General features: G+C 37.1%; 1 protein-coding gene across 1 annotated transcript in view; it reads right to left on the bottom strand.

Moving 5' to 3' along the window:
* Positions 1–27,315, bottom strand: part of DHX15 (DEAH-box helicase 15) — a 46,273-nt gene that overhangs the window by 8,223 nt on the left and 10,735 nt on the right. The window contains exons 3-12 of the mRNA XM_040588303.1: positions 26,852–27,045; positions 25,736–25,895; positions 25,107–25,325; positions 13,113–13,280; positions 9,034–9,120; positions 7,632–7,781; positions 7,360–7,468; positions 5,965–6,156; positions 2,845–2,967; positions 392–582 (exon numbers count right to left, since the gene is read on the bottom strand). Coding sequence (XP_040444237.1) covers positions 392–582; positions 2,845–2,967; positions 5,965–6,156; positions 7,360–7,468; positions 7,632–7,781; positions 9,034–9,120; positions 13,113–13,280; positions 25,107–25,325; positions 25,736–25,895; positions 26,852–27,045 — 1,593 coding nt within the window. The remainder of the gene's footprint in view (positions 1–391; positions 583–2,844; positions 2,968–5,964; positions 6,157–7,359; positions 7,469–7,631; positions 7,782–9,033; positions 9,121–13,112; positions 13,281–25,106; positions 25,326–25,735; positions 25,896–26,851; positions 27,046–27,315) is intronic.

Raw genomic sequence — 27,315 nt, 5'->3', positions numbered from 1 at the left:
CTTGTAATTAATACTTAAATGCAGCTATACTTCTCCTACTTGTATCAGAATACGAATCATGTAAAAACTACATGTTCTGCAGTTACTTTGAAATGTTTTATGAAGTTACTTCCTCAGCTATTCAGAAGTTAGTATTTAGTTCCTGACTGGTCATGCCAGAACAGTATTTTGATACTAGTAAGACTGCCTACAACTTCTCTTCCAAATAAGATTTGACTAAAGAATGTACTACTTGACTAGTAACTAAGCAACCTGACAAAGACTAAGTGGTAATGTAGTTAGCCATATATAATTTAAGTAACATTCAGAAAATTTTAATTTTAACAACCACACTAACACTAAAAAGCAATGTAAACATTGAACTATGCTTCCTATAAGAACACCCACATACCTGCATGAAATACCCAGTAACTAATGCCTTTCTTATGTTGATGTAATAGTCTCGGCTGGTAAAGTCTGTGCTTCTACGAGGCAAATTAAATCTATCCATGATTCGTGACAGCTGTTGGCGTACGTTGTCTGCAGACATCAGGGACCTGTAGTTAATGAAGTTGTCATAACACCACTGAACCGACTCATGATCTGCAACATGAAAAAACATGAATCAAAAATGAGTATTTCATCCAATTAGAACAAGCAAATAAAAGAGCTACTAACCGATTGATCAGTCAGATGAACCAGAAAAAGAGATATCCATAAACTTTTATAAATTACAACAGCTCTTAGTTTATTCAGTTGATTTCTTGCATTAGATAACTTGCCAAAATTGTTTTCTATTCAGGAAGCGTGGGGTCAGAAGTAGGTTTTTTCCCCCCTCACCAACATATATGCACACAATCATTGATGTTTTGCTGAAATACCACACCAATGGATTTTGCGTATTTCAAAAAACCATGCCCTGAAACTGGAAAAATCATCTTCCAAACTTGCAGTTTAAAATGTAACTGACTAAGAAACCCTGCACAATCTTTAACAGTAGCATGCAAAGAATACACACAAGAAGATTATACTGTATTTTTGAGAAACCAAACCCTCCTTAACTGTTACTTGAATGCTTCATTTAAGAGCTATACAAACTAATCTAATACTATGCATGACACCTCACAGAAGTTTAAGTAAATGTAGGTGACTGGTAAAACACAGCATCAGTAACAGACATCTATACTCTTAAGTTACTGTTTCTACTACTGATAGCTCTAATAAGAAATATGTTAAGATAGCAAGCCTAAGCCATTCTGTCAGGATAAGACCCTGCATGTTTAACTCCAGGAAACCCAGTTCTCCCTACCAATTCTGTTACTTTCCAAGTGATGCTCTATTAATCTCATTTTAATAATCCAACAAAACCAGCCTTAAAAAATTAAAACTTAATGCATATCTTGTACAGACAGAAACTATTCTTAGTTTGCATTGGGAAGGAAGGTTACGTAATTTGAGGAAAGTTTAAGTTCAGCATTTTATTTTACAGACTGTATTTAAAATGAAGTATGAATGCAGAAGCTCTTATACATTATACAGTAGAATCATAATTGAAGTACCATAGCATGTTACTTTCTGTGCCATTTGAAATGTGCGTTTTAGATGACTCATAACTGTTTCACATTGTTCTAGATATAAACAGAAGCAGCATTTTGTCTTCTGATCCTGAATCCCAGAAAACCTACTCAATGTCACAGTGAAAGTGAGCAAAGATTATTCCCCAAACAATTCCACCCCTCAGTAACCTCACCATGAAAGCTGTTGCTTTCAGAAACATGCACAAACAAAATGTCTGCAAGACATACTAAAAAGCCAACAGAAAAAACCAGCCAACAGAAGTCTCCGATTCACAGCTTTTTAGAAGTTTTTCAGCTATTGTTTTTTAAACAGTTTTGAAGACTTTTGTCTGCAGTTTTACTCTGGAGATACTCTTATTTTGGTTTTCCACATAATGATACAGTTTTAAAATGTTTCAATGCAACATTTCTATATCAAAGCTGCAACAGAAAGGGGCCCCAACTTGTGTTTCTTCTTACTCAGGGCAAAAAGGCTGTTGCTTTTTTGTTTGCTTACAGGAAAACGCAACAGGAGGACCTGATTCACCTGGTTGGCAGTTAAGAGTAATCTTTTTCACTTACCACCAGGATAAGTCACTTAAAAATGACTGCCGCTTATGCAGTCATTTTTCAATAGAACCCCTAGCTTCACATGTTTCATTCCTGCCTTTTTCAAGCTGCTAAAACGCACTTCAGCTATGCTGACGAGGACTGTACATTTTCCCTAAAATCCATACACATAAATGAGGTAAATGAAAGAAAGTATCATATGGCCCTAAGCTCTCGATGCAAGACCCCTTTGCCTCTCAGTTCATCCCAAGGCCTTATTACAGAATTCCTAACTGTATTAAAAAGTTAGGAATAAAAAGGGTTTGGTTCTAGGAACATATCCTTCTCCAAATTCACAGTATTTTCTGCACTGCTTTCTCTGAAAAATTACTAAGCAATTACGCAGGTTCTTCTATAATTAATGGCAAAAAGCAAACTTCCAATATTTCTTAATTATAAGAATGCTTGCTTCCTTCTGTCCAAGGTTACCCAGCATTGATTTAAAAGCCTGGCTTGTCTCCATACTCATCAGTTTATTACATGATCTCTTGGCTGGTTTTTTGTTTTTGTTTCCCCCCTAGAGCAAAGCAGCACTTGAATAACGCTTTTACATACTTTTAACAAAAAAAAATATTTTAAGATTACAATAGAATAGCTCAAAAAAACAAGCTCAAGCCTTCAACTGTCCTTGGAACCAAGGAACGAAAGCTGGCAGCACAAAGTATTACAAATAATTTTGCTAAAACAGGCACATACTCACTTTGTTTGAAAGCATGGTAGACATTCAGCAACGTCAAATGATCTCCATCTATGTGGGCAAACCTCATCTTGGCTTCATCTGCTGCTTTCTTTGCTTCCGTGGGGCGAACAAAACACTGTGGGACTAAACAAGGTTGGTATGGGCCCAACACAAACGCCCATATCGATGAGTCACGCATTCACAGATAGAGGAACAAGGCCTAGCTAGGTCAGTTCACAGAGCATAGGGCAGGGCAGGATGGCCTCCAACTGCATCTTGGACTGTTTACTACCTTGATTTGGTACATCAACACCTAACCACATCTGTAAGACAAGAGGGTTTCAAAGCTACAGAGTACCTGATTATTTTAATAGAACTATATGTAGGCATCAAAATCTCTAGTCTGAAGGCCATCAATATTGCCTATGTATACTGGAAGGCTAAACAGATCTTAGTTCAAGACCCAGTGCTGATAGCTCTACCAAGAGCTAGTACCCCACGTAACAAAAATTGCAAATCTGCTTTCTCAGAAAGCCTTTATGGACTGAGTTAGGAAGGAAGTTCTGAAACTGTACTGCACTAGCACAGTCTAAACACACACAAGTTTTATCACAAGTCTGCTACTAGACAGAACACACTAGTAAAGTGAAGTCCTCTTCCCCAGATGGTATTGTTATCAGCACTGGTATACAGAAACATGTGAATGAAGGTATTACGTCTAAACGTTGTGATGGTAGCGGTAGTGGTGGAAGGTTAAACCGTCCTTTGGCACTACTTGAAATAAAAAAAAAATTAAAAACTGCAATGTGATGACCTTTCTCTGTCATTGTATTTCTTACATATATCTGACTCAGTCTGACTATTTTAAAAATTGTGTTTTAACATTCCCTTTCCAAATACAGTCTACCAAAGATCACAAATAGTATTGCAGCCAACTTAATGGTCTGTCAACATTCTTAGATGTTTGTAATATCAAAACTAATTCACAAGATGTTTGAAGTAGTTACAAGAGATCTTCACTTTATAGAGATCTACAGGAGAAAAAAAGTCAGTTTGGTTTTAAGTAGATGTAATTTAAGTGGTTAAATTTCAATAAAACTAATGCTAAGTAAGATGCTACAAATCCTTTGTCTATTTCCAGCTGCTTGAGACTACATTAGTCTTCTCATAACCAATCAAAGCCCAATCTCACAAGAGCATCTCTTTGTATCCCATCCGTCCCTAACAGATGAGGGCCTTCTTGTGGTGTGTTTTTGCTTTATTTTATTCTTAAATTCCCATAAAAGCCCCAGAACACCACATTTCAAAAACAGAGTTGAATACTAGCTGAAACTTGAGAAAAATACACACTGCAACAGTGAATCACATGGTAACAAATTAAGATCAATGCATTAAAGAAAATGAAAATGCAGGTGCAAAATAAACACCCTGTATTTTGGGTCTTGTGTTTGAAAACAGAGATAATATAAAGTGTATTTTAATTTCGAAGAGACTAATCAAAGCAAATTCCAAATTGTTCTATCACTGGCTTAACTCACTTTTTTGAATAAGCAACAGCACTTTCTACCCCACAGCAAGATACCATGGCGCTTGTAAAATGAAGTACAATCATTTAATCTGCTCATTAATTCAATGCTATTCTTGCCTCTTTTCTGGTACCTAGTTTGCCATTCAGTCCAAACTATTCACACCCCACGAATTGCTATCCAGAGCCTGAAAATCTTTATGTGGACTTAAGGCGCCATAACATACAGCCGTGCCACTGGTTTTAAAAAAAGTGTTCAAGTTTACTTTGGGAAATAGTCCTCACAAATATGAAGACTATGGTTTTAAGAGCAGAGTTTTCATTACAGGCCATACATCAACCATCTTCAATCCACTCCACCCCAAAAAAAGTTACTTATGACATTAACTGTGCCTTAAAACAAAAAAGCATCATGGCCTGAGAAAAGGTAAATAGAAAAAGGAGCAAGACAAATCAGTTTAGGACCCCAGACAAAAATACTAGACTTACTGTTCTGTAGTATAGACTGGGGGAAGAGGGGGGGAAGGGAAGAGAAAGACAGGCACCAACCTACCACCACCTCCGCAATTAAGTCTACCATTTAATTAAAAAAAATTAAGATTCTGCCCTGCCCATCTGCTCTGAGTCTGAACAATCATAACTCTGCAACAAACATTATAGCTTGTTCTTAAAAACTTTCACATAAATATACTGTAAGACTAAACTGAAGCAACAGATTTTACACTTAGCCAAAACATTTTTTTTTTCTCTATTCAACCAAGTTAAGCATGTAACCAGTACATCTGCATTGTGAAAAGCCTGGTAAAATAGCACACCCAAAAGAGTAGCTATGAGTAAGAACATCCCCGTTTGATAACAGACTAAATCTTGCTGTTTGTCCTCTGACAGTATAGGAACTATAAAACCAAGTCAGTTCTTCCTAACCGGGAAATGAAATGCAAGGCTTGCTTGGTAACCTTTTTCCAAAATCTCATCAAGCTCTCTCAACAAGCAGCGCTGCTCTGACGCAGTGCTATTCACATTAACACAGCAGCAAAGTACAGCTGTGCACACAAATTAATTCTTACAAATATAAATCCTCTCCCAAAGTTTCTTTCTTCCCTTTAAAAGAAATGACTGTTTTACAGGGTTTGCCACTTAATGACTGAAAAATGTATCATTCCTTTTGGAAATACCGGGGTTTATCAAAGTGCAGAAGAATGCACAATACAAAATAGATTTTACTGCCTTAAAAACAGAGTGGTTGAGCTGACATTTCTGGTCCTGACTATGAGCCTAAAAAAAATTATTCCACTAGTCTGATTTCCACACCACCACCACCACCCCCAGCAACTTGAATATATATATATATATGTACATATATCACACTTTTAACTAAAGTTAGGAGCAAACTGTCTGACATTTTTATGCATGTTAATTTATTAATGTTACTATTCATAAGCTTCAAGGCCTGTACATAAACCCATAATGATTCGTTAAACCCCCACATGAAGTTTTAAAAACAATGCTAGATTTATTAGAGATATATTTATATTTATGTTTTTGATGCGGAAAACTCCAATTTTCCCCAAACTGAAGATCTGCATTTTGGTTAGTATCTCTTTCCCTGCTATTACCTGACAACATGGCAGTAATAGATAGGACCTCATTAGAACAGTTGTAGTCACAACTTGCAATAACCATTTTAGCCAGCTGTGGGTCCAATGGAAATTCAGCCATCATGGATCCCAACTCAGTCAAGTCTCCATCATCATTTAAAGCAGCAAGGTAATTCAAAAGCTCTAAGGCTCTCATCAGAGTTTCAGGAGCTGAAAGGAAATACATTTATATAGGCACATTAATCAAACTGCTATGAATTAGCAAAAAATGAGGAAGCACAGAGTATTATAAGCCATCTTATTTTTTTGTTCTCAGTTTAGCTGATTTCCTAACACAAAATTGTTACCAAATTCAGTTATATACATCTGAATGTGAACGTACTGGGCAACAGGGGTGGGAAACTCACTTAAGACAGTTCTTAACGGAATAAAAAACTTTGAATATTTGAAGATTACTGCTTTTCAAAATCCAGATAGCAGTGGCATTGTGACATACTCAGTATCGGCATTGTGACATATTCAGTATCATTGTAATATCACATCCTCCCATGCACTGATGCATTCCCTTGTTCCATACAAAAACAGATTGATACAGTTCTAAAATCTCAGTCATGTCAACTTTAGATATCTATAGACCTTCACAAAACTGAGCCTCTAAGAACGTTCTCTTAATCCTGCATTCCTCACAGCAAGTGTATATTTTACCCACAAAGCAAAACAGAAGGAAATCCAAAAGCCTTCCTGCTAAGCTATTATATATGCTGCACAGCACAAAGAATGCAACTGTTCTGCAGAGCTATTTAAGTGGTTTTTGTTTTGATTTGGGTTTTGTTGGTGGTTTGGTGTTTTTGAGGGGGAGAGGAACAACAACCAATTTTAGTATATTTATATATGGCTGATCTACATTTCTAATTAGCAATATAACCCAGTTGTTTTTAAAGTATACAAGAACATTTAACTCTGTTAGAAGGGAGATGCACATTACCTTTATAGTTTGAGCCAAAACCATGTATTCAACTTCAAAAATGCCAGCTAATTTCTTTACAGGCAGTTTTTAACTGATGCACAATCAGAATGTGTAATCAAGGTGATAAACAAAAAACCCAACACCTTATCAAGTAATAGATTTTCTAATGCCCATAATTTTGTCTTATCCTCTGCAGGTAAGAGGCATTCAGTAGATTCCTTGGGTACATTAGAGGCTGTTAATGTAGACAGAAACATAAAAAGCTTGCTCCAGTAAGACACAGAGCACTAAATTTTAAGATAAACAAAAGACATTCCTATCAATTACAATATAAAGAGTGAAAACCCAAAGACTTTATTCCATGTTATTATATAAAATATTCACCAACATAAAGATTTCAGAAGTCAAAATGTAACACTTAGACAAGACAAAATAGAAGCAGATACCTGGAGGATCCATAAAATCAAAGTGCACCAAATCATCTATACCAAGCTTCTTGAGCTGCAATACTACAGATCCTAAGTTAGACCTCAGAATTTCAGGGTATGTGTTGTCCTGGGGCCGGGGACAGAAAAGAAACAGAAAATTCAGAACACTTACTCTTCCAAACACAAACTACACAAGCATTCAAATTCTGATTTGGTTCGGCAGCACGGCACTCAACTACCTGTATTGATCAGATATTCTTAGATATGCAATCTAAAAAAAGTTATCTTACCTGCATTTCAGTTTTGTAAGCCTTCTCTGTATAAAGCCTGAAGCACTTGCCTGGTCTAGTACGACCAGCACGGCCAGCTCGCTGCTGAGCAGAAGCTTTACTAATTGCAGTCACCAAGAGAGACTCCACTCTGATACGAGGATTGTATACCTATTTGTAAGTGGAATCAGAGCAGGAAAGGAAAAGAATGAACACCACTCAGGAATAAAGACAACTATCTAAAAAAAACCCCAAACCAACAAAAAAATACCCTGTTTTAAACTTCTTTTCAAATACAGTTTCTGACTAGGAAATCACAAGTTGTATGTATTTGAAAGGAGAAAAAAAAATTACTACAATAGCCTCTGGATCAGTGACAGAGCACTTCAAACACAAGCGCCTGGAGAACAGCATTTAAGTTTTATTCATTTGTTAACTCCTGCCAGGCTCCCTGTCCTCCTTAAATGTGTGTATTTTTAGATAAGATTTTCATGGCACAAGGAATGTGTCCAATTTGTTCTACAGAGTGCTAAATGCACTCTTGATGCTCAAATAATTCCATGGAAAAAAAGTTTTCTTGATACAATTATAAGCTTGAATAATCATGTTCTAGAGGTCAGAAAAATCTAGCATTAAGGTTGAACAGAACTGTAAAAATCAGATCAATGACAAAGCAAGACTGTATTTCAAGGGTACATGCAGACTGTCATAGTACAAAATATATGCTGGAATATACTGTAAAACGTCCACTGCAGTCATACATAAACAGCAGCCTTGCCAACTCAACAGGACTCATGGAAAAAAGCATACCGTAAAAAAGTAAAGCAGTAGTCAGATAGTAGTTTCAGTTGACCATGTTCTTTGGTCCATATTTTAACACCCTCCTGGTGTGAATAGGTACAGAACATGTACAAAAACTGTATTTCTTTATTACAGAGGGTATAAGAACGACTTGTGAAAAAACCTCAGTCTAAGTGGTGATTGAAACTTGTGTACAAAGATGAATTTATTGTACTCATGTTCTGTTATATCATTTTACAAAAGTTTAAAAGGCTATATAGCTTACTTCCACATTTTGTTGGTTTTACTTGAGCATTCTCAAGCACAGATACACAGCACAAAACCTCTCTTCTGAAAGTAACTAGGAAATCCATATTCTAGACCCAACTCGCAAAATCCTTACATTTTCTTTTTTTTTTAAAATAAAATTATTCTGTACCGCACTGTTTCCAACTGCTCTAAATATCTAAAGTTTGCAGATTAAGTGCAAACCTATCAGAAGTTAACAACAAAACAACCAAGCTCAAGATTTCAACTGGGGAAAAAAACAACCTATCAGTGTTTACAAAGGGCAGTTACCTGAGCAAACCACATTCCAGTATCTTCCCTACTATAAAGAACCAGAAAACAAAATAGTATTTACCTTCTGTTTTGCAAAGCCAGGATCAATCACAAACACAACACCATCTATTGTTAATGAAGTCTCAGCAATATTAGTGGACACAACAACCTGCGAAAAAATAAGACTGTAAATGAAACTACTTTGTCCTGAAAATCAAGAGCTCTGATTAAGTCTCTGCACCAAGAATTTTCAGCAAACTCTCCTTTGCTTCATCAATAACTACCAAAGCTGACTCCAACACTTTTACAGGACAATCTGAAATCAGCCAGATGAACTTCTATTGAAATCAGAGCAATTTTTTCCCCTCAGTTTCTGCTCCCTATGTCTCTATTAAAAACAAATACTAGTTTTGAGTAGAAGAAACAGAAGAGCAAATATTTTACTTAAACACAATTCAAAATTTCTCTCACATCTCTGGCACAAAATAGCATAATCTGTTAATTCAGCTTTTAACATTTTTTTAAAAAAATTAAAAAGCCTAAAGAGGGTAAATAGTTAAATAATATTAAATCAAACATTAGGTAACTGTAATTATTTAAAAATCATCATTACTGTAATTTTTTTACTTTGTTTGGAATAAAGCAGTTAGCAATGCATTCCAGCTAAAATCCTGAACAAAAATATATTTAATTTCAACTTTTTTTTGTAAGTTACCAGATACTTAAACATCTGTACATATTTTTAAGCCTACATTCTGAAGTTTCTGTGAACTTTCCGAATTCTCATGCAAAAATTAAAGCAAAGGTGGTAACAGAGTTCTGAGACTTGATTCACCATCATTGAAATTTTATGCCCAGAGATGCAGTGTAACAGTCTATAACATCAGTTCTCATCCCAATAGTGACCACATTAAATCACACGTTAATAGCAAGTTCCATCAACTACCTCAGGAAAGACCCAAAACCCATTCAGCGTTTCATCAAAACTACTTACCTTTCACCTCTTAAATTTCAGAGCATTCTGTCATCATTGTTTTCAGTTTAGGAGTTAAAATCTGAGACCCCTAACATTTTGTTCAGAACTATAATGAAGACAGTGGCTGGATCAGATTGATAACCCTGCTGATTTCTCCTCTTCCTGGCTGACCATGTTGCCAGACAGCTGCTTATTACTCTCAGCTTGTTTCTGCTTAAGTAGACTTAAGGTCTGAGCTTGCCCGAATACTTCGGTGGAAAAAATTTTGAAATGAAGGTGTTCCAGCCTGAAACTATGTGCTTAGAACTTCTCAAACAACAAAAAAAAAATCCTGTACATCTTTTATTCACAAGTAACCTACACAGATTAATCAGAGATAAAAGCCACCAACAGAAATGCAATTAAGTGCTGACACACAAGCACAATACATATTAATTTAAAAGTTGCAGGTCATTAAATACGCAAATTAGACTAGCACTCCCATGTTCAAAGGGTAGCCAATCCACATTCAGCTTGCTGTCAAGAGTATGCCTTATGTAAAATGTCTCAGCTTTCCCCTATCTACCAAAGTACAGAAATGTCCATACCCAGCCTCTTCAAATACCAGTTACAGAGCAGTGTCAAAAGGTTTTGGTCCTGCTTTTCATCACCAGTTTCTGTTAGGACACTTCAATACCAACAACTCAATACTGTTACTATGCTTTGTCCACAAAGGTTCAGCAATCTAACACGTACTTGAATTTACTGAACTTCTACTTGAAATCATACAGAACTTTCCAAAGGTAGAAGGAAAAAAGTTATTTACACAGTGGATTCTGTTGCAGTACAGATCTTACTTGTTAATGTCATATTACTTAAAATCCATAATTAAAGAATGTAAAATCCCAAGAAAAAATGAGGAAATTATGCTGTATTTTTCCAGTCTAAAAATCAAAGTGCAAGGTCACTTGGAAGTCAAACAAATAAAAGTAGCACTATGTAAAATAACAAATTGTACCTAATTAGCTTTAACTGCAGTTAGTTTTGCAATTACTGAAATGGTTACATTAAAGATGTTTTTAAATATCAGATTAAGAGCTTATACACCAGAGTCTGAAATTAAAGAAGTTACTTTGAAGAGTAAGATATACATAGTATCTATATAAAAAAAAATTGACTAGTTAATACATATGCACTATAGATATATGCTTGATACTCCTGAATCAGAAAATAGAACACAGATTGGAAAAAAGGGATAAAATAAGAACATGGAGTAGAAAAGCTCCTTAAGTCATCTCTATCTGCCTCCACCGTATAAATGAAACAACTGTAACTAGCGAAAGCAATTTTTTACCTTTATCTTAAGCTTTCTTGCAATAATAGATGTGCTAGACAAGATCAGCTAAGAGGACAAAAACGTGCTAAGTTACCAAGCTGTAATCGGTACTAGCTGTTACCATTATTACTTCTGCAAGATGCCACACAACTTCCAGTATCTTACTTTCCTTTCACCAAGTTAAAGCTTGGGAGATACCTATTCAGATACTGCAAGCTCTTCAGTTAGTGTTTATGACCATTAGAGCCTTTGACATGATTCAGACCTCCTGCAAGCTCTCTCTCCTCAGCAGTTCTAAACCCTGGGTCCAACACCCATAGGACAGTGTGAAAGCAGACATTTTGTAAGATAGCGGAAGCACAGCAACACAGTCCTACTTTACATGTCCTGATCACTGAGACTAACTGAAACCAGAAGAACATTTAAATAAATTTGTATCACACAGACACACTTTTACTCATTGCTATTTGTTATGGAGATAAAAACTCAAACACAGAAGCCATAACATTTCAGCTAAAGCAGACCAAGAAGAAACATAGTCTTAAAAAACAACAGACAACAAAAAAACTCCATACATATAATGGCTTTGTAGGCCTGAATCTATTGCTTATTTATTTTGTGCCTACTTTTGCCTACAATTGATATCTTTCAAGCATGGAAATTTTTCTTGTGGTAAAACAGCTGCTACATTGAGAATGTCTTCCTCTTCACACACTGGTACTAGCTTTGTGAGCTCAACATAGTGAAAGCTACACACTGCACCTGTTAGCCTCTTTTCAAAAAAGCCAGAAAATGCCTATTTTGAAGCGCACAGTTTTAAACATGAAAGAAAATTCAATGAAATACACAACTATCACTTGTTCACCACTGAAAAGCAATTCAAGTCATTTGCTAATACAATCTTGTTGCAGCATTAGTTTCATGATTTCAGATCAAATGCTTTCTGCAATCAACTTCAATAGGAAGAAAAGGATCATTTCACTAAATTTATTAAGTGATTTATTCTTCCAGAATGCCAGAAAGTTGTCACTAGTATTCTACATGCATTGTACTGCACAAAAAAGCAAATAACCAAGGAACATACCCTGCCTACAGCAGATAGTATGATTCAGCTCTGACCTTCAAAATCTTAACTGTGTGAGCACTAGTTCTGCTTAACTTGAGGAAGCTCTATTACAAGAATCCTTCCAAATGTTCAGTTTTAGAGAAATAATCACATAGTTTCTATGTGGTTTATGCGAGCTTTCAGGAATCGAGCTATTAGTTTTATGAAAAACATTTACCAGTGCCATTTCAAGTTTTTCAGTTTCTCAATCCATTCTGCCCACTGAAAGAACAACAGTTCCTTGCTCACTACTACAGAAAACATGAATCTCTAACTTCAATGTCCTTGTTTTAACTTGCACCTTCTCACAAACCTCGAGAAATAGACAAAACCTGCCTGATAACATCTATTGAAGAGAGAGTCCATTTGGTTTCCAAAAAAAGCATGTGTCAGAGTAACTACTTAGGGGAAACAAATCCCATCCCTCCATGTAAATCACATGATTGTCAAACAGTATTTAATCTGACTTACTGTATTTCTCATAAGAAACTTAAAGACAAATGCCACTGCCATTCAGTCCCATTGTTACTAGAACACTCTGGCCTTACGGACAGAAGACATTTTGAATTGCACTGAGAAACAACCTGCAAATTATCTACAAAATCTAATGTGGTAAAATATTGCATTAAGGCTTCATCAAAAAAAAAATCCAACCTTCTACTTGTTGCTGTCCAGATATAATTAAAACAGCTGAAACTCCTTTAATTGCCCATTTAACTGAATAGCTGGTTACTGAACAGCATACTAAGACAGTGTACTATTTACCTTTCTTCCTATGGCTCCATTTTGTTTTTTTGGTGGGGGAGGTTCAAAAATCCTTTGCTGTTGCTGCGGAGGAAGGGTGGAATACAATGGAATGATTTTGATGTCACCAACTTCAGGGCCTAAATCATCAATTTCACGTTTTATCCTCTTGCAGGCTTCATCAATCTCCTGAAAAACAAAAATACGAGTTAACAGAACTCCATGGAAAAAGGCAGTACGTTTTATTTTAGCGTGCCTTAATATTAAGTCTCCACCCTGGAGAACAATTACTGCAGCTTCTCCTTTAAAAAATAAAAATAATAAAAAAATCAAGGTGCTTACTGAATATGCAATCGAATTTCCACAATACTTCAAGATGCTTCAGCTTCTATACTCTAATGAACAACCTAATTTGCATTCAACATCCTTTTTCTTTTAGTCATGTTTCCTAATTAATTCTCTACAAATTGTACTAAAATTGAAATCTCTCACCCTGGAATATTAAACTGCACTCATGACCTTTTCAATTTTCACAATCTAAAAGAAATTGATGTGCAAGATACTTAAAATAAGCCAATTAAGCTTTAATGTCACGTATCACTAATGCAATTATATGGAAGATTTGCTTCATTGTACCTAATGAGAACAAACACCTTTACAGTATAAACATAGATGCTCAAAACCAAACCTCTCAATCCAGTGTTTCAGATTTTACTTTAAAATTAACTGAAAACCTGTTTAAGCTTGTCAGTGAAATACGCTGAAGATGAGAAAGATTTTTTATGCCTTTTTTACCTTAGTATTTTCTACAGTATTTGCTAGCCTACTTTCTAACTTATGATACAAAAAAAGTTATCACTGCAGACCAATCGCTTATAGTTCAATTTATTTTTAAAACAATTACGTTTAAGTCAGCTAGATGACCTATAGTTATTACAAGATGTAATGAAAATTAAAGCGCATAGAAATTTAGGTTAATAAATAACAGAATTCATTAACTTCAACTTAAAAATTACAACAGAGCTTCCACTGGTGTAACTAAGAGGCACACTTCCCAACTATTGATATTTCAGCTAAACCACTGATGGGAGAATGAAGTTGTCATGACAAGAAGCAACAGTAGGCAAAAGCAAAAAATGGCTACAGCATACTCTGAAAAACAGGCCAGGCCTCCCTTACCACAAATAATTCACCAGCCTGAAGCTAAAGTGATGCTTAAGACCCTCAAGCAAATATACAGAACAGGTTGATCTAAAGGCTTTATAAAATTACTGCTTTAAAAACTGTAATTACAAGATCAGAAGGAGACTCCTTTTTAGAAGCCATAAATTCAGACAGAACCTTGAACAATCCGGGTCTTTTTCATTTGTTCTTAAAGAGACTTGGAAGTTTTCAGTATAACTGCACGGAGTATGTTTTAAAGAAGCATAGACAATACAATACTCATGTTCTGTACTGATCAGCATATATAATTAATGTAAGCATGGCAAAATGAGGGCTCTTCCTTATTAATGTCAGAGGCCTTTAATAGTAAGCCTAATGCTTTCTGGCATTACCTTGCCAATTTGAAGGAACTGCAGATATTTACAAAACACCTTTTGAAGAAAGGTGCACTCTGCCAACAAATCCAACACATCCTTCATTAAATATTAAGAGGCATACAAGACACTGAGTTGGAATGCCCCCTACTGGTTTATTAGCAGAGAATTAATTTTTTACACAGCTGTCAATACCTGATGTTCTGCTGATAAGCACCTTATGTACAGTAATAGCCTCCCAGTGAGAAGTAAAAACCTAACAATTGACAGATCATACACAGTAGCTCACCAAATGAATACTTTAGCAGTGGTGGTTACATAAAAAGACAACACGTTAGAAGTAAATAACTGACTAATTAGGCAGTGACACTGTCTCTCAAATTTGCACCCCAAGTCTTGACAAACTGTCCTAGTTTCAGAGTTATCTTTCTTCTTAGTAGTTAGTACAGCGCTGTGCTTTGGCTCTGATGTGAGAACCATGTTGATAGGACACTGATGTTGTTAGTTGTTGATGGGTGATGTTTATACTAAATCAAGGACTTTTAGGTTTCTTAGGCCCTGCCAGCCAGAGGGCTGGAGAGGCACGGGAATCTGGAGGCGGCACAGCCAGGACAGGTGACCCAAACTGGCTGAAGAGGTATTCCATACCATATGACGTCATGCTGAGTATATAAACTGGGGGAAGAAGAAGGAAGGGGGAGGCACGACAGACAGACATCTGGCATTATGGCATTTGTCTTCCTGAGTAACTGGTTACACATGATGGAGCCCTGCTCTCCTGGGTATGGCTGAACACCTACCTGCCCATGGGAAGGGGTGAATGAATTCCTTGCTTTGCTTTGCTTGCATGCGTGGCTTTTGCTTTACCTATTAAATTGTTCTTATCTCAACCCTTGAGTATTACATTCCTTTCAGATTCTCCACCCCATCCCTCTGGGTAAGGGGGAGAGAGCAAGCGGCTGCGTGGGTCTTGGTTGTAGACCAGGTTAAACCACAACACAAGCCGATACTTGGGCCTGATAAATAGTGAACACAAAATCACTGTATCTTACAAAAAAAACCAAACCACCACACAAAAAAACCCAACAGTCAAACCCACAAACAAAAACTTAAACACAGCACAGACCTTAGATCCTGATCTGAAGGTCACTACACTGTTTCATGAAATTTGAGCAGATTACAGTGTGTAATTGGGAAAGCTCTGATGCTGGACAGGATGTTTAATCTCCAGCAGTCACGACGAGAGACTCCATGACAGTTTTATACTTAAGAGACAGTAGAATACAAGCAAGCAGTGATAAATGAAAGCACTACACTCTTCAGGCCACATGTGTTCACAGCCACCTATCATCTTTCAGAACAGATGAAAGTATTGTTTTTCCCTAGAGTTTCTCAATGTAGTTTCAAAGTATCCCTAATCAGGACTCATTAAAATACTACAACACAGAGATGACAAGTGCATGTACAACCATTACTCTTTACAGATTTGCAGAGGTAACTATGGACCTTTTATCACAAACTGCTCATAGTATGCAAGTCACGAAGGACCATTGCCACTCATCTAAAGACAGTAAAATAATTCTTTAGCACTGAACTGTTTTTAATTTAAATAAATAAATAAATAGAAGAAAGGTAGTTTCCTCTTGTTTACCATACTGGCAGTAAACAGTACCTCTACCTCAACTGCATCCACAACCACCCTCCAATTCCAGCAGACAACTGAAACCGGTACCCCAAAGTACATAGTCTAGAAGGAATATGTGTAGTAAGAATAGTTGGAAAGTATTAAGGATTCATTTAAGTGTTAAAGATTCATTTGTATCACATGACAACATTTAAGTCTGGAGATACAAGAGATACAGTTGGAGGCACAATCCTAACTTTAATCCTCTGAAGATTCAGCAAGTCTAATTCAATAGTCCCAGTTACTCAAGTATGAAAGACTTCTTTTAAGAGCCACACACATTTAAGTATTTGCACACCATCTACTCCAAATCCATTAAAAAATTCCCTTGAAGATGGATTATTTCATCAACCCACATGTAGGAGGAGGTTCTTCTTCTTAGAGGGAAAAGAGGGAAGGTAGAGTGAACTTGTCTTGCATTTAGATTATGCCTGCAAAAAAACCTCAAGAACTCAGACCATCCCACCAACTACCTCAGACAGTGGGTAACAGGGTACTGGAAGCAACAGACATAGGATCAAAGAAGCCACAGTTAAACCCATGACTGCACAGTGCATCAGCACGAAGACCTGATTCAGAAATAATCAAAGAAAGTAGGCCTAATGTGTAAAAAGTGTGAGGCTTAGGCAATGCTTAAGTTATTAGCTTGAACTTGATCTGCAAGTGCCACATATGCAACATATGCATACTTCACAACATCCAGTTATCAGAATTGTCCCAGGTGGTCTATTACATTCTTCAAAAGTTTCTAAAAACTTCTTGCTTGATCCAATCAAAATGAATTAACAATATACATACACTATCTATAGTTCAGCTGTGACACCATGAAAACTAGAATCAAGTAGCTGTTAAGAACTCCATAGTACTATACTTTGAATATTGATGTGGAATCCTCAACGTACTTCCACACCCTCAACAGCATAAGCAGTTCTCCTTGGAAAAGCTCCAAGACAGACAAGAATCAACAAAGAGAACTTATTTCTTTTTAAGGATATACTAGTGATCAAGGAGGTAACGGGGTGCTAAGTAGTTTTTTCAACCAGGGAAACTAAACACCTAAACATCCAACTGAGAGTCTCGATAATTTGTATTTTCTACCCTCAGCTAAATAATGACAGTTTACAAAAAAAAAAAGCAAGCAGTAACCAGGAAAATAATTCAGTCAAGATTACTATTATTAAATCAAATTTAAGCCAACTTAAATGGTATTCCTTCCAAGAAATTGGTGCCGTTTCTTGGAAGGAATTGGTGGTTCTACACACAATCCTGATCAGGCTGCTTTGTTTTCAAACAACTGGTAGACAACAGGCAATATTTAGAATAGCCATCAAAACGTGGATTTTGTTCAGGAGCTTAGGTATGAGAAAGTTAATTCAGAGCCACCAAAACGCTTCAGGATTTCAACAGGAACTTCCACTGTGCCACAACTTTCAGCAAGACTTAAGTCTTTATGGGAATCAATACTTTGCAGTGTCCTTGTTTAGAAAGCAAAGCAAGAACAGGGTGCACAGTTTCCCCCTGATTTATTAGAAACAGTAGCACAGCCATGTCTGCTTTCATATAACAGGAAGTAGGTTACTTATGCCTCCTGAATTTGACAGGATTTTTTACTCCATCTTAACCCATTTTTCCAAACAAAAGGCAGCCTGATGATCAGTGTCTAAAAACACCCTTTGGATGCAGTAATTTTTATTCCTCTCACTGAAGCTGCGTTTCTGTGCCCCCAGAAACGCAAAGATCCATCAGATCAGAGGGAAACTCTGAGTTCAAAGCCAGTTGACAAAAGGAGTCCTGAATTCTCAGAATGCCAAGATTGCTGCTTATATACCATTTCAGCATCCTCTGGATGGGGACACCACCAACTACTACTCATATAAAGCTCTCAAAAATTTAAGAACACAGCCTTTATTTCCCCCTTCTCATGGCAGTTCAATACATCTACACGTGAAATAACTGGTTATATTAAACGATTCAAGCTCACAAAGCAGAACTTTTGCTCCAGCTCCAGAGAAATAGAGTGAGAAAACTTCAACTAAGCATGTGTAACTACACATACAAGTAGTCAAAAGCTAAAAAGGCAGTCCTGAGTCACACACACTCACTCATGAACAGCACTAAATACTACAGCAACGGTATACAAAATATGTACACACTTGTAAAAAGGTTATACATCTCACAGTATCAAAGAAAACAAAAGAGCTACAGGTGTTTTTCAGGCATAAAGGAGGTGTATTTAATGCTTCAGGCTGTGGTCAAAATTAAGTACCCCAAAATACTGTTACCCATTCAGCAAGACAAACATATTTGATGTCACCTGAAGATACTTCACAACTAAAATTGCTGGATACTAACCATGGAAACTGACCTGGCTGCAATTACTCTTTGTACTGAATGCTGCTCTCTGGTCAGCAGCCACTTACTCCTTTGCAACAGTTAAACTAACCACAGAAAACACTAGCTGCAAGTTAGTTTCTTTGATGCTCAAGATTGTCTTTTCAGAGTCTGACCCTTTGTTTTGCATCTTTCTCATACTGCCTAGTACTGCTTGCATCACTCATCCCAGAACATGCAGAAAATCTATTTCACCTAGAACAAGACACAGAGGGTAGAGCTGAATTCCTACCCCTCTTATTCGTAAAACTAATTCACTGTAACAGTGCTGAAGTTTTTCTATCCCTCACTGCAGAAAGTAAATATAAAACCTCTCACATCGCTCAAAGGACAGCAAGGGAAGGGGACAAAAGGAAGGTCTCCCAAGAAGCCTGTTTTTTTAATCTGACATGTTATCTGAAAAGACGTGATGAAAAAGTGTCAGTACTTGAAACTAAGGACAGAACTGATAGTTTTCCTATGGCTCAACTTCAATAGTACCACTTACAGGACTAATGCCTAAATCACACCCCCCACTTGATTTGTATCAGGAAATATCAAAAAAAGACTGAAAATGCAAACAGGACTTAGCAATACTAAGTAATATTTAGCAATACTATTTTTTTTTCCCTAGACCTCACTTTTGAAAGCCTTCTCACAGAAATTCTTCTAGGTATTACTTTAAATTTAAAGACAGTCTGTGGCAGTTTAATTTAGAAACATGTTGGTTCCTCAGGCTCTGAGTCAGAACACAGAGCAAAGACTCAGAAATAAACGAACCACAGACCAATACCTCAACCAGCTGCCTCCAACACATCTCCACTGCTTATCATCTCACTACTCCAATACTTAATATTCCCTAGTTCTGCATCAAAAACTCAGGATTTGAACATATCATTAGCAGTTCATCTAAAAGGAGCTGTATAAAATTAACCACAGAAGAGACCAATTTTGCTTCTTATCATGCACAGCACTTTTATCTGCTGTTGAAAATAAAGTCTTTATTACACTCTTCAAACTGAATGCTCAGTAGAAATTCAGTTCCATTTTTTTCCCTGATAGTATTTCTGCAGTTAAATAAGGTGTTGTACTGAAAGGTTACTGTAAGAATAGAAACAGAAAAGGATTACAGGAGCAGTTGCATGTATTATTGAGTTAGTGTACCACATTTTAAGAAGCAAGTTTGTACTGAACAAAATATAGTCAAGATTCCTACATAAAGTTCCATGGAATGGTAGTTAAAACCCCAGACAAAAAGAAACCCATGAAGACTATCAGCAATGAAGTTCACAGCATCACAGAAAACCAAATTGGAAGGTATCTCAAGGATCATTTGCTCTAACCTTTTTTGGCAAAAGCACCATCTAGACGAGGTGGCCCAGCACCCTGTCCAGCTGAATCTTAAAGACATCCAACATTGGGGAATACACCACTTCCCTGGGGAGACTGGCCCAATGGCTGATTGTTCTCATTATGAAAAAGTTTCCTCCTGTGTCCAATCAAAATCTCTGCAGAAGTAACTTGTACCCATTATCTGTCTTTTCCATGTGACTCCTTGTAGAAAGGGAGCCTCCATTTCAATTTTAGCCACCCTTACAATACTGGAACATGGTGATGTCTCCTCTAAGCCTTCTTTTCTCAAGGCACAACAAACCCAGTTCTCTCAGCCTTTCCTCATTTGGCAGGCTTCCCAGTCCTTTGATCATCTTTGTGGCCCTAAGTTACGGAGTTAAATTGCTACTGCTAAGCTAACAATCCAATAACCTGAATTTCCTTCTCTTTTGTTTGTGTGCAGGACCCATCTGTGCTGCCATGGATGAGACCTGAAATTACACTGATACTAAAGAGCAGTTACCGAACAATCAACCACAAGTCACCCTGAACCATGAAAGTACTTCAAATGCCAGCATTCATTCTGGTTCAGAGGCCAAACAGGTATATGTAAACATCCATTTAACTTGCTGCTCAGGCTCCACTCAAATCTTAAGATCTCATTATCTTTAGAAAAACTATTTCTACAAAAACATGATGACTAGTGATGTCATTTTAAGCACATTTAACACACTAATTCAAGCACCTGGCATGCAAAACAGAACTCAGTGATTTGGTAAACATGGTCCTTGGGAATATTATTTCAGAAATCCTTTCTTCAGTTGACCCTTTACTTAGAGCACTTGCAAAGAATCTCACGAGGTGAGCAAAACTTCAAGACTGCTTCAGTTAGAACATACTTTGAACTCTTTTAAATAGGAGATGACAGCTGAGTCAAGTAAGCAATAACTGTTAAACCCTGAAGGAAACAAATGCCAGAAGAAGTATAAGGCTATTTTACCTTGTGTAAAATGAGTATGTGGCAAAAAAACAAATGCATAAATAAAAAGCACTTCCCAATTCAGAAATATTTGGGAGACACCTTAAGCTTCTCCCTTCTCTTTCAAGCCGCTATCACAGACAGGGGCACTGCCAGCCACATCTGTCTTTGATGACATGAACCTTCTAGAAATTTTCCCTTTCTTCCTCCAGGAAAGAAAACGAAGTGCTATAAGCTGAAATAAGGAAACAACAGTAAAAAGAGTAAGCCCTTTCTAGGCCTGCATCATTTCAGGTGATGCTCTCAATACAATTTCAGGAAAAAAATTGCAGAATGACAACTTAAACAAAAAAAGTTGTCCATGCAACAGGTCATCACTTGACCGTAACCAAGATCTGCTCTGTCAAGTCAAAACTGACCTAGTCTCCTATTCTCTCTTGAGAATACATAGCATGATTCCTATACTCAGCAACTTTTTGACCTGGTCTATTTGAAATACTTCATAGTGACATTATCTCAAGTGAAGAGAAAAAAACTTGTTCCCTTTCGCACCTGAACACAGTATTACCACTCCTGAATTTCAGTTTATACTCCTCAACACTTTCTATGCAAGCCTGAACAAGACAACTTGTACACTTGCTGACTTAACCTCATCCAATCAACATCACTGAGCCTAAAAAGTTATTTTTTATTTAAATTTCCTCATAAGAAAGTCTCTGCTACTTTCTTTCACAGTTCCACAGCTTAAACAGCCTCACTGTGATGAAAAGATTGCATCTTTAAAATAAATCCTCATTTACAAAACATTCTACCAAAACCTCAAAAACGTTTTGCAACTCTTTCCTACACCAACATCACTTTAAACCTTTCCGGCACATTGACACCAGAACTTCACAGCAAGATTTTTCAGTGTATTTATCTACAATCAAGAACAACAACACTCATCTGTACTTCAAATCTCCAGATGCAGCCTGAATTCTTCCTCCAAAATGTTTAATGATGCATTTGGCTTTATGAAGAAAAGGGTACTGGAGTGGCAGCAAATACACTCCACGTTTCTAAATGCCGTTACTAAGATGTGTAAGACAGATCTATACTGTTTGTCATAATTTCTGCCTCCCCCACCCCACAAACTTAATCTGTAAGAATTTTATACCTACTCTCAGATTACTGATCTTAATGGTCTGTGATATCTAATGCTGTTTTAGAACTCCAGTAGACAATAAGCCAGCCACCTCTGAGATCTGCATGTGAGTCAGTCTTGAGATATTTAGAGCGAAGCTTAACAAATGTTTGTCTACCCAACTAAATTACCGAATCTGTAATCCCAACAACTGAGAGGAAGTTTGACAAAACCCACTGTCTCAGAAAGACATGTTGACTGAAATGTAATTAGATTTTTTCCTTGTGAACAGAACTCCCTGTCAGTTTCCAATTTCGCCTGTGACTGACATAAGGCCACCTGGCTTACAGTTACCCACTTTATCTCACATTGTACCTTTTTTGAGTATTGGCACTAAACATGAACATTTTTTCTTCTTGAATTTCCCTAATATACCAGGGTGATTTTTTTGTTTGTTTTAAAAAATCAACAGATAAGCTCTCCTGCTTACAGGGACTGTGGAACAAGTCCTGTTTCAAAATACTTATTCCTAATAGATGCTTTAAAAAAACATCCTCTTTTGTTACTAACAGACTGAAAAGTAGCTCATGCTACATAATCACATACTTTTGCTCCTTTCAGCACTCCGGAAGGAAGTTTTTATTGAACACTTATTTCTGCACCATTAACAACAATTTCATCTTCATCTAGTAACAGGCTTACACAATTAAGATTCCTTTGGTTTCCAAATGTATTTAAACTTCTTTTTTATTTTGGGGCCTAACAACACAGAATCTTCTCTAGTATCTTCAGGTTCCATCATCAACATGTCTTACCTAATCTGTACTGATTATATGAGCAATAAGATGGGTAGCAGTTAAAATTACTTCACGTTCAGTGGGAAGTGAAGGCAGTAGCCAGTAAGGATGCTAATGCTGCCTCAGACCACTGCAATTACTGCTCATCTGAAGCCTCTTAAACTCAAACCAGTTCACACTTGCATTTGGGGGGAGGGGGGGGCATCCAGCCAAGAAATCCCATGCTCTATCATGTTCATATTGTTTTCCAGAATCCAAAAGAATTCCAAAGCATTTATGCCCAGTGAAAACCAATGGCAAGATTCGAGCTACTAAGCCTACTGAACCCAAACCACAAAGCAGTAGTGGTACCTAGTGCACACTTTCCAGTTCTTGAGATTACGGTAGGTCCTATCACTTTAGATTCAACAGTAATACACACGTAGACTGCATTATGAGGCTCAAACATAGGCTTCAACAGAGGCCCCAAAACACCATGAATCAAAATGGATGTTAACACTTCAAAGCTTCTTTACAGAAGGTAAACCAGACCTCAATTTCATGCTAACTAGCTAAATTCAGACTAGCTCCAGGCAGAGCCACCCCAGTGCCCCTGAACAGCATCATCCAGATACATGGGCTGGAGAACCCTAAGCAAAAAAACCAGACAATGGTGGCTTATCAATGCAAGTTTTAAGTGATTCACTAAGGCAATACAGGGATATTGCTACATACATTTACGCATAATTATGTCTGTACACATGACCAACGTGTGCATGATTTTATTTAAAACTTGTAATACATTACATCCTGTAAATTAATCCAGTAGAAATGAAAGAACCTGTTCATACAAAAAAATAGACTATCTCTGTAGCACTGGCTGGTACTAGGCCAGTTCTGTCTAGAGCCATTTGCCAAACATGAGTGGTGCTTAAGAGGTGGTATGAAGGCAGTTGTCCCCCCTGCTATAACAAAATTACGGGAGTTGGGGGACAAGTTATTTAGAACAATACATAGCAACTGATGTAGCAAGGACAACGTTTATAACTGATAATTAGAGTATTTTTCCCTAGCTGTAGTTTAACACACAGCAATACTCCAAACAAAAGAAGGAGAAATCTAAAGGCCAGAGTAGCTGCTTTTACAATGACAGTAATGGTTTTGGTTTTCTTAAGGGACAAGATGACCTGCCAGAAGAAGTTTTAATCAAATGTCCTTTAAAACTCATCTAAAAGGTAACACATCTTTATGACTGGCAAATCTACTCAAGAAGCCTGTGCACCTTCAGCATCACAAGTTATTTGTACTATTTTTCCCCCTCGACATAATTAAGATTGTATATGCCTAAAGACACTGAATTGTTCCACATCCTTTTAAGGGTAATTCTTCGAGAGGAGTGACTGCAAGAAGAATGAGTCAAAAAACCACCTCTGGCTAGCTGCGTTTCTCCCCACTACTAGAAATATTGTTTCTCCCCACTACTAGAAATATTATATTCACACAGTCAAGTACACTTTCACAATACCTATGGGGTTTTTTACCTCTTCTCCATCTCAGTCTACTAATAAGGCCACTCAAAAGAGCCTCAAAGGAACAGATTAGAAAAAAATCACCCGTTTATTTCAAGCGAACGATTTAAGATTTCCAGAAAATTCTCATTTCCTGACGTTGTTTACCTTAAGTGCTTTTGTACAATCCTCTTTTGCAAGGCACCGAGTCCATCTCTTAAATGTAACTCCCTGTATTTGCAGTACAGAAATACTAACATAATACTCAAAGCTATTCACAGAAAACAAAACCCAAACATGTCATTAAAACTACTACCGATAGCTAAGTAGCAGAACTGAAGTGTTATTTTTCAGACAGGTTGTACAATACACATCCAGAAGTGCAGTGAACTAAGTTTTCAGTAAAAACATGGATGGTATCAGGTACCCAGAACTTCTGAATTCACATCAGTACAAACCTAGGGTTCATACTCTAGGCTTCTATTTTAGAAGTACATGAGCAAGATCAGAACTTTCATTTTAGAGTGGCCTTGCATAGCATATGCATATTACAGATATATGCTTCAGGTCCTTGGGCATAGTATGTGAGAAAACCTCAGGTCATTCAAATGATAAACTAGAAAAGCAAACTAAACATTTCAGTCCACCCAAGCCACTTAAAACAGTTTCTGTATGAAACACTGGATTAAAAAAGGAAGAAAGTACCTCCTGCCCGGTAAGAAAGAGTAAGAGATCTCCTTCCTCTTCTTCACACATGTGAATTTGGATCACTGTTCGAATGGCAGCCTCAAGGTAGTCCCTTTCTGGTTCTGGAGTATAGAATATCTCCACAGGATGGGTGCGACCCGGGATAGTTAGGAGAGGACAGTTATCAAAATAGATCTGAAACTTGCCAGCATCTAAAGTAGCACTCATAACTATAACCTGTAGGTTTGGAGGACAAAAAAAAAAGTTACTCAAGGTTAGTAAGAATTTGTGAAGTGTTACACATACAACATATAGTAGTAAGAAACTAAACTCAATTGTTGACTGATTTAAGCATGCTTGATCACCTGAATACAGCACCCTTATTACAAAGGTCAAAAAAATTCCTAGTCAAATACAGAAACGTTTAGCTACAACTATTTCTAACTTTCCTAGCATTTTCTAAAACAGAAGCTGCATTAAAAATTTCCTAGGGTTATCTTTCCAATACAGATCATCATTAGATCAAATAACAGTTGATCTACTTTAGTTGATTATACAAGTCAGCTAATGGTAAGCAAATACACAGTACCTAATTTGGTATGCCTGCAACTAGAAAGGACATGCTGTTGGATTTCATCATTACCGACCTTCAAATCAGATCTCTGTCTTACAACTTCCTTCAAAACTCCCATCAAAATATCAGTAGCCAGTGTTCTCTCATGGGCCTCATCAAGAATTATAACACCATAGCGCTCCAACAAAGGATCATTCATTGCTTCACGAAGTAACATACCATCAGTCATGTACCTGAACACAAGCAAAAATAATTTCAACACAAATTTTATTTAATAGTCTGCTACAGAATCCTCTTCCATTATCATTCACTAAGTTGCCTGAACTAAGCTTTTAATCAAGTTTTAAATAAGTATCAATCAACCATTCTGAAGAAGGTAACAAGCCCATTTTAAGTTTTCAAATAAGAGAGAAATTACTGCAAGCTGTAAGTGAAATCGGGAGGGGGGGGCACGGCTAGTGCTTCAGAATTAAAAAAGGGTGGAGGGAAACAAGGTTTTTAACAACATTTATTAACTGGTTTCAAGACTATTACTGGCAGATTTCCAGGTTCTGCAGAGACAGGAAAATAAAGGCAAAAACACCTTCTTGAAATCCTAGACATACAATTTCTACAGTTGTTTCACCCCTTTTCTGTTTGCAGATTATCTGTTCATTCTTTTACTTTTCTGTCTCAGTTAAAATTTCTTTTTATACATTAACTTCATTCCCACCCTTCAACTAATTCTATGAGCAAAACAGAAGACATCTTTTGATATAAAGGCATTATTCCTTGAACCACACCATGTATGTGGAATCCTTTTTAAGTGAGCATTCTGAATGTCATCTGCAAATGATGTATTAAGTGGGCCTGGTTCCACCTACACAGCACAAGCATCTGCAACAGCCAACAACTAAAACACTAAGGATTGTGTCCCAGAGTCAGGTATAATTTTCACAGGGTGCAGTGATTTCTTTCGGAGGAATGATTCATTTTCAATTTTACTCAAACCCCACACTTGAGGTTTCTCTCAGCTCATGCTGTGGCTCCTGTCTCTCTTCTCCACCCAAAACACAGAAAGTGCCTGTCCGTAGATTCACTCCACTCCTCATTACTCCTTTCATAACTTTGCTCACTCTTCACTACCCTGCAAACCCCCCCCACCTCCACGCAGGCTGTGTTATACCTTTATCCAAGTTGCCATACTTACTTCAAAATGGTTTTTGCACTACTGCAGTCTTCAAATCGAATAGAGTAACCAACCTCCTGGCCCAGCATGACATCCATCTCATCAGCAACACGCTGTGCCACACTCATTGCAGCTACTCTTCTAGGCTGAGTACATGCCACTCCCCTTTTTGGTCCAGGCAATGAGCGCATGTAGTCAACGCACCATTGAGGGATCTGTCAAGAATAAAATTCAGCTTTAAAACACGCTTCAAAAGGCTGAATGTAATCTGTAACTTTTGTATCACAACAAACAAATTTAGTCATAACTTCACTGAGATGCTAACTGCATGCACAAAAATATCCAAAGCATGAGAGCAGATAGACCACTTAGTTCAACCCAATGCCACTAATTAAAGCACACTCACATTAAATATGTGCATAGCCATCTTTGAAGTTATCAAGGAAATGCAGAGGTTCACAATACATTTAAGCACTGTTAGATCA

The sequence above is a fragment of the Falco naumanni genome, chromosome 1 (assembly GCF_017639655.2).
Source record: "Falco naumanni isolate bFalNau1 chromosome 1, bFalNau1.pat, whole genome shotgun sequence".
Lineage (NCBI taxonomy): Eukaryota > Metazoa > Chordata > Aves > Falconiformes > Falconidae > Falco > Falco naumanni.
Note: the sequence above shows the minus strand (reverse complement) of the source record. Positions and strands in the feature narration are given on the sequence as shown.